Source organism: Mytilus californianus, unplaced genomic scaffold, assembly GCF_021869535.1.
Source record: "Mytilus californianus isolate M0D057914Y unplaced genomic scaffold, xbMytCali1.0.p SCAF_5, whole genome shotgun sequence".
Classification (NCBI taxonomy): domain Eukaryota; kingdom Metazoa; phylum Mollusca; class Bivalvia; order Mytilida; family Mytilidae; genus Mytilus; species Mytilus californianus.
This window is the reverse complement of record NW_026262701.1, coordinates 70,937,839-70,951,464: the sequence shown is the minus strand read 5'-3', so window position 1 is coordinate 70,951,464 and position 13,626 is coordinate 70,937,839. Positions and strand designations below refer to the sequence as shown.

General features: G+C 32.4%; 2 protein-coding genes across 2 annotated transcripts in view; one reads left to right on the top strand and one right to left on the bottom strand.

The window, feature by feature from the left end:
• LOC127701324 (mitochondrial ribosome-associated GTPase 2-like) overlaps positions 1–13,626 on the bottom strand; it is a 560,717-nt gene that overhangs the window by 142,114 nt on the left and 404,977 nt on the right. The window lies entirely within an intron of this gene.
• LOC127701336 (C3 and PZP-like alpha-2-macroglobulin domain-containing protein 8) lies at positions 1,358–12,135 on the top strand. The gene is made up of 3 exons (XM_052205227.1): positions 1,358–1,725; positions 8,710–9,153; positions 10,108–12,135. The coding sequence occupies exons 1-3, from the start codon at positions 1,659–1,661 to the stop codon at positions 10,497–10,499; spliced, it is 903 nt and encodes a 300-aa protein (XP_052061187.1). The 5' UTR covers positions 1,358–1,658; the 3' UTR covers positions 10,500–12,135.

Sequence of the window (13,626 nt, the reverse complement as noted above, 5' to 3'; positions counted from 1 at the left end):
AAACATTAGTTATAGGTAAGTCATTAGTCAAAGTAAACGACACTATGCATAGTTGTAAACAGGAACTTGTGATTTTAGACAATGGTGATCCAGCTGTGGCGTAAAAAGGCAATACTGATATCGCCAATGACAGATAATCACGAATTCCAAATGAGGTGTTGCAAGATGATGGTTTTGTAACGAATAATGTGGACTGTATATTACAAAAATGTATGAGCAGTTTTTTTTTTTTGTTAAATTCCAATACACATAACAATACGAAATCATAATATTTAAACTTGTGATAGAAAAAAGAATGATATAGTTTGTAATGATTTATATGCATACATATCCTTTGAAGAAGTATCTCGGAATGCTTAGAATGAAAATAACACATCTAGAGCCTCAAGCGTAAGCGAGGGATATGTTTTTTGAGGGATATCAGTAATCCTGGATTGATTTCCTCGTGACATAACATCATTGTTTGGATTGATAGGTTTTTTACTTTTTTTATTTTCAAGTTTATCTTTCTAGAGGTACGGGACTTTAGATAAACTTATCATAGATACCAGGTTTACAGTTTTGTACGCTAGACGTGTAAAATTTGAGTTTGGATTGATTAACTGGAAACCTTACATAATTGTTGGAATTGGTTAACATAACCACCCGTGCATGCACGATAAAATCAAATGCTGATACGTTCTTCCTGAGTTGACCAACAGATAAATAAAAGTTTGTATCTCTCTCAATATATTGCACAAGCTCTAGTATGCTTGGATCAAATTACAACGCATTGAATACTGTTGTTAGAATTGGCGAATGTATAAAATCGCTTTTGATTTTGAAAATTATCTGGTTTGTCATTCCAGAGTTATAGGAATTTTAACAGTCCTGTTTAAAGCATTATTAATACGCCATAGGGCATTTCTTCTACAGAGCCATTATATTGCTTCTGATTAAATGCCTTCTAATTTTTTCATTTTCTCGTTGCAACAATTCCAATATGCACAATAAGAGCTGGTTATTAAATGTCCCTTATATGCAAGAAATGTCATGCTCATTGAAAGGCTTTATTTCTATGATGATTTTTCCAAATGTCTGATAATGAAATATGCAATATATCTATCTTTTTAATAATAACAATATATGTGATATTGTTGTCAAACTTGTCATAATATTTTTACAAGAAGGAACAGTAATTTGTATCATTAAGTGCTCTTTTTTCGTATTTCATTGGATAACAGATTGATGAAAATATGTACTTTATATAGTCTATCATAATTAAGAATGGTATGTATATACTTGTTTTATACATCTTTACTGTAGATCTTGTTTTTAATGGGTTTTTTTTTCTTTTTTTGTGTGGTAAAACTAGTGAATCTGAATATGTGAGAAAAAAGAAAACATACCCAAATAAGCTAAAAGATTTTATTTGACATACCCTATGTACTATTTTATGATACATAATCCAAATCATTGATTTAAAAGTTTCAGCAGTTTTCGTAGTATCTGATTTTAAACGCCTTTGCAGTCATATCTATTAGTATGCATACAATCATATTGTATTGATTGGCTTAATAGGTTTCTCTTAAAGCAGAGCTTAAAAGTAGTTTAATATCCATGACTTCAACGGCCGCAAGGATAGTATTATTTATTAATTGTGCAGGACTAACGCAATCATGGTAAAGGGTGGTCATATTAGAAATGGACTTATATTATTTACATATTTGCAGTATGAAATATTTGGTGAGTAAACAAAATTTGAAAATATCTTGAAATATTGTTTAACTGTAATCATGGTAATTACAAAATAAGAGAAAAAGCACCATTGCTCCTGTCTAAACTAATTTTTCTTTTTGATTAATTCAATTATTGTAAGTATAAAAGTTTCATATTTTTATATATACATTTACAAGTACAACTATTCAAATAAAGGAAAATATACCATTTACAAATTTAATGCATTTATGAATTACGTTCAACAGGAACGTTCAGAATAAATATTTTGCCAACGGTGCCTAAAAGAAAGTAATTATCTATTTCTGTTAAAGAATGTACCAACATGTACGTAAAATTAAATGGACTTTCATTTCGCCAGCTGTTGTGATGACATATATATCCAACTGAAACGCGTGGTTCGATTTATATGTCTGGATTTACCTCATTAGGAACAACGAGAGACCACTTAGATTAAAAAAGATACAAAGACGGCCAATCAAAAAACGTTGAAAGAGAATAACAGAAAACGTCATGACCAAGAGAAAAATGCGAAAAGACAAGCAGCAGCCCAATTAACAGCCTCAAAACACTGCATAGAAAACTAAAGATTGAGCAAATTACCACTCCCAAGAAAAAAAAAACAGTTGAATCCAGGTATTTCTGAAGTGTACCCAGTTTCTGCTCCACCAGAGGCTCCTATATTAACAGCAATTTATAACTGAGGAGAGAATAAAAACACAGCCAAAACCATTGAACGGCAATAACGTCTACTGAGATGAATTGTCTTTCTCAATAAAATTCTCAATAAAAGTTTTATGAATTTTTAATAAAGCTTTTCAGTAAATCATGTTAATATCGAAGAATTTACTATAATAATTATAAGAGAATAACACTATGGAAACGCGACCAATCGGCGGAACATTATAGTACTCAATGATAGTACATGAAATATATACCTACCGATACTAAATTCGAAAATGTATGTCAAAACTATTCATTTTGCTTTTGAGTAGGACAAAGATCGACTGTGCATCTTACCATCCTTTTTAATACATCTGCTATATTATAATTCAATGAGGCCCCTCATGGGGGTGTCTAAGTAATCACATAATCACAAATGTTTTGCCAATATAATCACATAATCATTAATTATTTTTTAAACAAGATAATCATATAATCAAAAATACAGTCCTATATTATCAAATAATCAAATAATCATGAAATATTTGGTCTGGTAATCAAATAATCACTATAAAAACGGTCAAGTTATCACATTATCAAAAACCCCATGATGAGGCTCTTCAATATTACAGTGTATTTTGAGAAAAATCTATTTTGATAAAATAATAAAATTAATAATTACAAATAACACCAGCTAGAGAAATACATTTTCATAGAATCAATACAAATTTATCATCCATTGTTGTCGATACTTTTTTCACAATTAGTGTCAAGTTTATACTTTATTTTAAATGAACAGCTAACCATAATTGTAATTGTTGAATTGTGTAATTTACTTCATATGTCATTACATGCAATAAATAACATTCGATTCTTATGTATATATATATTTTTTCGTTTGGGCTTGTATTATATTTGCCTTCGGGTTTATATGATCCGTTCATCCTATTTTGACTCTTTCAAAATTCAAGAGTCTATCCTAAATTGAGGTAAATTATATGGCCTTCCAAATACCGTTTCGATTCCTAACATCACTGAAGAGACATTATTTGTCGAAATCCGGATATGGTGTACAAAAACCTTTGCACCTCATGTTTGCGGTATATCATCTTTTCCGCAAGTTTATTGTTTTCTGTTTAGTATTAAATTTAAAATTAAGATCCATTTATTACATCGGTGATCCGTTTATTTGGCAATCGCCAATGGCAGTCAGCAGGGTTTAAGAACATTTGTTGTTCGACCTGTTAGTCAAATGCGTTTTGTTAAAATATACTTTTTCACTTTTTAGGTCTTTTGGAAAATGTTGTTTGTTCTGTATTTAGACCCCTCTAACAAGAAATTTGTTTTGCATGCACACGTATAAAAATTGCGGTTTTTATCCAACGCAATTATAGGTTTGAACGTTGTTTTCAATTTAGACTTGTTTATATTTTTTCGTTTGGGCTTGTATTATATTTGCCTTCGGGTTTATATGATTCGTTCATCCTATTTTGACTCTTTCAAAATTCAAGAGTCTATCCTAAATTGAGGTAAATTATATGGCCTTCCAAATACCGTTTCGATTCCTAACATCACTGAAGAGACATTATTTGTCGAAATCCGGATATGGTGTACAAAAACCTTTGCACCTCATGTTTGCGGTATATCATCTTTTCCGCAAGTTTATTGTTTTCTGTTTAGTATTAAATTTAAAATTAAGATCCATTTATTACATCGGTGATCCGTTTATTTGGCAATCGCCAATGGCAGTCAGCAGGGTTTAAGAACATTTGTTGTTCGACCTGTTAGTCAAATGCGTTTTGTTAAAATATACTTTTTCACTTTTTAGGTCTTTTGGAAAATGTTGTTTGTGCTGTATTTAGACCCCTCTAACAAGAAATTTGTTTTGCATGCACACGTATAAAAATTGCGGTTTTTATCCAACGCAATTATAGGTTTGAACGTTGTTTTCAATTTAGACTTGTTTATATTTTTTCGTTTGGGCTTGTATTATATTTGCCTTCGGGTTTATATGATTCGTTCATCCTATTTTGACTCTTTCAAAATTCAAGAGTCTATCCTAAATTGAGGTAAATTATATGGCCTTCCAAATACCGTTTCGATTCCTAACATCACTGAAGAGACATTATTTGTCGAAATCCGGATATGGTGTACAAAAACCTTTGCACCTCATGTTTGCGGTATATCATCTTTTCCGCAAGTTTATTGTTTTCTGTTTAGTATTAAATTTAAAATTAAGATCCATTTATTACATCGGTGATCCGTTTATTTGGCAATCGCCAATGGCAGTCAGCAGGGTTTAAGAACATTTGTTGTTCGACCTGTTAGTCAAATGCGTTTTGTTAAAATATACTTTTTCACTTTTTAGGTCTTTTGGAAAATGTTGTTTGTGCCGTATTTAGACCCCTCTAACAAGAAATTTGTTTTGCATGCACACGTATAAAAATTGCAGTTTTTATCCAACGCAATTATAGGTTTGAACGTTGTTTTCAATTTAGACTTGTTTATATTTTTTCGTTTGGGCTTGTATTATATTTGCCTTCGGGTTTATATGATCCGTTCATCCTATTTTGACTCTTTCAAAATTCAAGAGTCTATCCTAAATTGAGGTAAATTATATGGCCTTCCAAATACCGTTTCGATTCCTAACATCACTGAAGAGACATTATTTGTCGAAATCCGGATATGGTGTACAAAAACCTTTGCACCTCATGTTTGCGGTATATCATCTTTCCCGCAAGTTTATTGTTTTCTGTTTAGTATTAAATTTAAAATTAAGATCCATTTATTACATCGGTGATCCGTTTATTTGGCAATCGCCAATGGCAGTCAGCAGGGTTTAAGAACATTATTTGTTCGACCTGTTAGTCAAATGCGTTTTGTTAAAATATACTTTTTCACTTTTTAGGTCTTTTGGAAAATGTTGTTTGTGCTGTATTTAGACCCCTCTAACGAGAAATTTGTTTTGCATGCACACGTAGAAAAATTACGGTTTTTATCCAACGCAATTATAGGTTTGAACGTTGTTTTCAATTTAGACTTGTTTATATTTTTTCGTTTGGGCTTGTATTATATTTGCCTTCGGGTTTATATGATCCGTTCATCCTATTTTGACTCTTTCAAAATTCAAGAGTCTATCCTAAATTGAGGTAAATTATATGGCCTTCCAAATACCGTTTCGATTCCTAACATCACTGAAGAGACTTTATTTGTCGAAATCCGGATATGGTGTACAAAAACCTTTGCACCTCATGTTTGCGGTATATCATCTTTTCCGCAAGTTTATTGTTTTCTGTTTAGTATTAAATTTAAAATTAAGATCCATTTATTACATCGGTGATCCGTTTATTTGGCAATCGCCAATGGCAGTCAGCAGGGTTTAAGAACATGTGTTGTTCGACCTGTTAGTCAAATGCGTTTTGTTAAAATATACTTTTTCACTTTTTAGGTCTTTTGGAAAATGTTGTTTGTGCTGTATTTAGACCCCTCTAACAAGAAATTTGTTTTGCATGCACACGTATAAAAATTGCGGTTTTTATCCAACGCAATTATAGGTTTGAACGTTGTTTTCAATTTAGACTTGTATATATATATATATATATATATATATATATATATATATATATTAGATGCGTGTGTGTCTATTAAATAATTACAGATCATTATTTCATAAAATCGTCAAGAAACCAGAAAGAAATGATACAACCCAATTCAGTGATAATACATTAAAAATAAAGCTGTGCTAACTTTTTAGTATTTTCATATATAAAATATTCCGAGACAACAATAAAATATATAATTGAAAATCGTATTAAATGTTGGCATACGATTTCGAGAACATAAGAAATATAACAACAATAAAAAGAAAATCTAGAACTGACTAAAATGATTATCAAGAGCTTTTCTGTAGTCTTTTTTTTTTTTGCAATCAAACCACTGGCATATTTGTTATATATAATAACCGATATACCTTCCGGCGATAAATGCTTCATAGCAATTAATTAAACATCGATAAATTAATGAATAATTGAAAAGAAATTTAATTCACAATTGTAATATATTGAATCGGCTAGACACAATGTCCACTTATAGCAAAGTATGAACTCCTGCTAGAGACATATCAATAAGTCATAGCTAGATGTGTTTTATAGTAACCTTTACCTCAATTATAGAAGAAGGCTATACGTGTAAATTTTTGTGAAGTTGATGAATTTAAACAGGAAATAGGCATGCGTCGTCTTTATATATTCACTTAGATGTACCTTGATTTTAGTCGTTATATAAGAATTAAGAAATTAGTCTTTCATGAAAGATTCTAAGGGACCAATTTCGGGTTCCATTTAATAAATGAGTAACTCCGGTTGACCAGGGGTCACTGAATGATCTACTGTTACTGTAATGTAACATACGTATGTGCCATTGGAATTGTACTAAAAAAGCACGAATGTTACAGTCGGCTATAGAAAAATTCAGAACTTTTGTAATTCGAAAGCGGACGTATAAGACACGTTCAAAATGCGGTCATTATGTTTTAATGAAGCAAAACCGTTCAAGATAGCCAAATGTTTCATGATTAAAAAGTGTACAAATAGTTAAAATAAGAAAATGCGATAGATTTTCAATGAAACAACTATCCACCAGAGACCAAATGACATAGATGTAAGCCACTATACTTACTTGAAGAGTGATTTTATTTAATGTGCAAAGCGGGCAATACCAACAAAAATGTCAATTTTGATCACAGGTGTCGGTTAACCAACAAATAACGTTGTAATTTTGATTACACGCACTTCATATTAAATCAGATTAGAACATGGTTTTGTTTGAAAGGCGAAGGAAACTTCTTTATTTACGTTAACCTTATTTTTGAGAAATATCAGGGATTGTCTTCCTTTATCAGAAAAAGTGGCGGGAGATACCAAGAGGACATTCAAAACTCGTGTGTTGGGATTAACTGACAACACCATGGCAAAAACCAAAGACAAACAAGTTCACAAAACACTTAATTGAAAACTAAAGACTGAGCAATAAAAACTCCACCAAAAATGTTGAGTGATCTCAGGTGCTCCAGAAGGGTAAACAGATCCTGCTCCCAACTAGTGGTACCCCTTGCTCATGTAAGTACAAATTCGTGATGAATCTCATTCGTTGGTGTCACAAAAGAGGAAAATAGGAATGGATTGTGGTTACGACCATTAGAACATATATCCGATGTCATCTGTAACATAGATATCGCATCAATAAATTCGTGATGGCTTAGAAACGTGTCCTGAATCGGATTTGGTATATGTAGATCATGTCTTGTATTACGAATGTCAATTATCTAAGAAACAATTATTCCGTGTCGTGCTATAAGCTCATGTTATTAAGGTCACATGATATTTGTCAATATTTTTTATATGAGGCGTTAGCAAGGTTTAAAATGCCGACAGATATAATGCCTAACCATGTTAAATGAGCATAGAGCATGACACGAAACAATTATTTCTATTCTAATAGAAAGAATTCAGAACACGTGTCGATTGAAGTGGATCTATAAGGCACGACCGAAAGGGTGCTATTTTGATGAAGCAAAACGTTACAGAAAAATCAACCGTTTTCCGACTAATAAATGTACAGACTGACTAACAATTGAACTGATGTTATTAAGTTAGTGATCTACACCAACAGAAAATTTTATGTTGATCTCTAGCGTTGTTTAAAATATCGCCGACGTATTTTAATTGTGAAGGCACACACGTGCACCCAATGTTTCATTGCAATTAAAAGGTGACTGTGCGAACAAAGCGAAAGAGCGAAATATAAGAACAATTTTTTAAATATTTTAAACAAGTATGACATACTAATATCATATATACTTGGAGTGTTGGTATTATTGAATACTGAATAAACATGTGTAACCTGAAGGTAATGTATATGACACCTCCGTGGTGAAAGAGAGGCGGAAGATACCAAACAGATATTCAAAGTCGAAAACAAACTGACAATGCAAAAAAACGAAAAACGATCAAAAAACAAACAACAGTATACAAAACACAACATAGAAAACTAAAGACTGAGCAACACGAACCCCACAAAAAACCGAGTGTGATCTCACTTTAAAATCTGATGATTCATTAGCCGTTGAAGTGTATATACCCCTGTGATCAATGGTGATTGACCATTACAGTAGCATACCATAGATTGTATTATTCTTGTTTCTTGTTTGAATATCTCATATCATATTTCATTTCAAGTTTCTCATATCATCTATATGACATTTTGAGCGCTTTGTACTCTCATAAAATCTTCAGTTAACCGTTTAGTCATTAAATATTATTTCAATTACAGGAGGAGAATTTTCTTACAGCAGTCCAAACAGCCAGCGATATATTCTATTGTCAAGTTTGAACATAACTCACATAAATGGATTTATCAATTTTAAAGTACAGTCTTGTAATGATGTCCACTTTGCTCTAATTTCTGGACAAACCGAATATGATCCTTTATACGAAATAGTCATCGGTGGATGGGGTAATTCGAAATCAGTTATTCGGACAAGCAAGCAAGGCTCTCCTGTTGCACAAACGTCTGGGTCATATCTAAATTGCAACGAGTTCGTGGAATTCTGGATAACTTGGAATAATGTAACTATTACATTAGGGACTGGCGTGAAAACTTTTTTTAATACGGGATTTTTAAATTGGTCTCTTCAAAGTGGATTATTATCAATTCTCGACTCTGGCTTTTATACTGCTTTTGGATCAACAGGGGAGTGGATATTTTATACACAAGGTACATACCACATTATTTTAGAAAATGAAAACTAAACAATGTCACCGATACCTGCCGTTCATAAGTCTTCTTAGGCTAAGAAAAATAAGAAGACGTGGTATGATTGCCAATGCGAAAACTTTCCTCTAAGCAACCAGATGACGTAGAAGTTAGCATCTATAGGTCAACGTACATCTTTCAACAAGTATCAATACCATATCGCATAGCAAGCTATAAAAGGCCCGACAGGAAAATTGTAAAACTTTTCAAACTAGAAATCTTTCGGCCGGAATTATATAGATATAAGAAGATGTGGTATGAGTGTCAATGAGACAACTCTCCATCCAAGTCACAAAAAAGTAAACCATTATAGGTCAAAGTACGGCTTTCAACACGGAGCCTTGGCTCATACCGAACAGCAAGCTATAAAGGGCCCCCAAAAATGACTAGTGTAAAACCATTCAAACAGGAAAACCAACGGTCTAATCTATAGAAAAAACGAGAAACGAGAAACACTTATGAACCACATCAACAAATGTACAGAATAATAAACGAAAAACAATATACAGCAACATTTTAGGCTCCTAACTTGGGAAAGGCACATACATAATGTGGTAGTGTTAAGCATATTTGCGGGCGCCTAACCCTCCTTCTACATGTTTTATCTTCCAATAGTGAAGTTAGAGCAACTACAAGAAATAAAATCAAGTCTCTGGCGGAAAGGTGGCAATTATTCCACATCTCCTTATTTTCTATAATAAAAACAACAGTGATTCTACAAAAAGGCGATAGATGTATTCGGCTTTTAACATAGTAGTGAGTATTAACAGTATAAGTGTTTTCACAAAAATCGATTTATTTCATTTTCTGACTGAAACATAAAATGACAGAGATCGTTCTATTAGTTTAACGTGTAAGTATTATATGACCATGAATGACGATATTTTCAAAACACAATTTGTTAATTTATTTCAGAGTCAATCACAGAAGCAATAGAGGTAACCACAGACGCAATAGAAGTAACCACAGAAGCAATAGAGGTAACCACTGCATTGTCATGTATGTGTCCATGTATACACAATACAATTCATATTGACACATCAAACCTTACCAAGGAAGAATTAATGGTTATTTTACATGACGAATTACAATTGATGAAAAATACACTTAAAATAGAAAAACAGTTTTCTTCGAAATATTTAAGGAGACTTAATTCAGCACCAGATAATAGAACCTCATCAAAATCTATGGGATCAGTTGCAGTTTGCATAATATTTATGCCAATAAGTTTGTCTATTGTATCAGATATAGTGAAACTGCGTGTCTATTTAAAACGAAAGAAAGCCAAACTGCTTAAGAGAAAATGACACGAAGATTATTCTTTTGATGACGATGCAGATGAATATTAAATTTTTAATAAGAATATTGTGAATAGTGACAGTTTTGAGAACGCTATGCAATGATGAAACATTCATTATCTGTGATATCTATTTTGTAGATTCTCACCCCTTTCTATAATGTTTATTTTTTAAGGATGTAGTAGATTCATGTTGCCATAATCAGAAGAAAAAATCTGTTACCTCCTTAAATGTAAATTTATTTGTACTTTTCTGTACATTTTTAAAGTTTTTCGTAGCAGCAATGTAATGACTGTAATATAGAAAATACATGACGAATACACAACTAATCGTCTACAAAACACTTAATAAAAAGCAAAAAAAAAAAAAACAGAAACACGAACAACACCAAATACCAGGGTTGATCTCATGTGCTCCAGAAGGATAAGCAGCTATTGCTTGTTCATGGTACGTACAAAGTCGCTGTTCAGTCTGATTCGGTGATGCCACAACCGATGAAAAAAGATGGGAGTGTTGCTACGACAATTGGAACATATCAGTGGTCATCTGTAACACAGATATTCCATCACGGTCAACTTGCTCATAATGGGCTTCCATAAAACTTGCAAAGGAACGACTTTCAATGTACCGCTTGAAACCCTTGGTTTAATAGCTTCCTTGTAAGCAGCAACCCTCTTTCAGGGAAATTATGATAGAAACACAAATCTGTAATATTGTATCAACTTGGATGTATATACTCAATATGCAGACGTTGCTGAAAGGTTGGTACATAGAAATGTAAAAGTTCACATTGGAAAGCTGAAACCATATTTTAACAATTTCAGTACGTCATCACGATACACTCTTTATCTTATTGCATCTGTAGCATGCATCAAGAAATATTGGCTGTATGGCCACTAGCCATTTTTTTAGATTAGAGGTTAACAACACTTTCTTCAAGATATGGATATATATATAAACAAAGACAGTACCCCGCACTTCATACAAAAGAGAATGAAATATAAAAAGAAGAAGATAAGGTATGATAAACCAGGTTGAATCCACCATTTTCTACAAAAGGAAATGCCTGTACCGAGTCAGGAATATGACAGTTGTTTTCCATTCGTTAGATGTGTTTTAGCTTTTGATTTTGCCATTTGATAAGGGACTTTCTGTTTTGAATTTTCCTTAGAGTTCGTTTTTTTTATCATTTAACTTTTTCCTCTTATATACATACACCAACAAAGTTAGAACATTGCGAATATGTATCGCAAAGTCTGCTAGAGATGGTTGAACGCGAGAATAAACCGGTTTACAGCACAGTGAAAAACGACAACTTCTGATGATGATCTTGATTCGACACATAGTTATTTACAGTAAGTTTCTGAGTTCTCAAACCTATCTATATTTTTCATTTCGGTCACTGGAATACAAAAAGCAAAAACAATAAACTCACAATGAAACTTAGCTCGGTATATGTGGTTAGTTTTGGTGAATAGGTATGGAAGGTCGGACCAAAATTAGAAGATGTTCAAAATTGTAAATTATTACTATATTATTAATACGTTAATGTTTTGCCATTTTATACTATTCGTTCTTATTTCTTGAGCTCGTGAAGAAAGTCCAATGTTTACTATTTTATGTTTATTAAATGTGATAGAATCCACGTTTGTTTTTTTTTTTTTTTTTTTTTATCTTTCAACGATATATAAGTTGGGGTATATGTCAATAAAACAGCCACCAAACTTTATACACAACATTCAACAATTATAAAAAAAAAATCAAAAGAAGTCAAAGTGCAATTTTGAACAATGTCTATATCATATGTCAAAGTCTACATCTCCTCGACTCTAATAGACCGAAAACATATCTCAACAGAGAAAAACATTAAGACAATAGAAAAAGAACAGATATGGTGCCTGTCCCGGTAAAGCAATATTTGTTACCTTTTTTTATCATACCAGCTTTTGAACTCTTCTATATGGTTTTAGTTTTCATAAAAATAATGATTTAGTCTCGAGCATCACTGAATAGACATGTTTTTCTCTGACTTTTAATGACGTCTTTACACTAAATCCATTGGATATTGGATGTGTACTAATTGATATTCAAGTCTTAGATACATGATCTTTTTTATTAGTTGTTATTGGATTTGAACTAGCTATCAGTAACTGCGAGTACTCTCAGATCTGTACTTAGTGTCCTGTTTGTTGTTATGGATGACGGATGGATAAATACCCTGCCACGTCCTGTCTGTGTTTGTGTTTGATGTTTTTCTGCTTTGTATCGATCTGATGAGTTCAGCCTTTTTCAACTGATTTTTATAGTTTGTTCTTTTGTTGTGCTGTAACACCACTGTCCCATCTTAGGGGGACAGTTGAGCGCTCACAAAGATGTTTAACCCAGCCATATTCTTTATGTGCATGTCCCAAGTCAGGAGCCTGTAGGTCAGTTGTTGTCGTTGGTTCATGTCTGTCAAACTAGGGGTTTTTTTTTCGTTAATTGTTTTGTTTTTTAAGCCGACTATACAGTATTGGTTTCTCTCATTGCTGAAGGCCGTACGGTTGTCTAAAATTGCTTACATCCACTTTATTTGAATTTTGGTGGATAGTTGATTCATTGGCAATCATATCTCATCTCCTTATTTTTATATAATAATGTCAAAATGTGCATCTCGTACACTAAACTTGGTACCGTTTCATTTGATATGGTACAATACAATTGATTAGTAACAAACAAACCCTTTACGGAGTTAATCAAACCTAAAGCAAAGGAGCAATGCATTTGTTGCTATTATTTATCTTAAAGTTACAGTGAGGCCATTAATTTGGAACAAAAACTCTCAACCCACTGCAAATTCCTTTACCACCTATGTAGAGAACTTATTTGCTATATGTAGCCGAAGCTACATATGTACATAAGGGACGGAACAGATTCGGGTAATATCATCAAAGTGCATATATGTTTATGCTATAACAGTCAAAGATATCCAACAAATACTGTCAAAATGTTTTCGACAATTTCTGTAAATATAACAATAACGGTACCAATTTTTCTGCACCAGATGCGCATTTCGACAATTAATGTCTCTTTAGTGATGCTCGAGGGTAAAATATTTGAAAATTCTAGGTTTATTAAAAAGATGAAGAGCTATAAA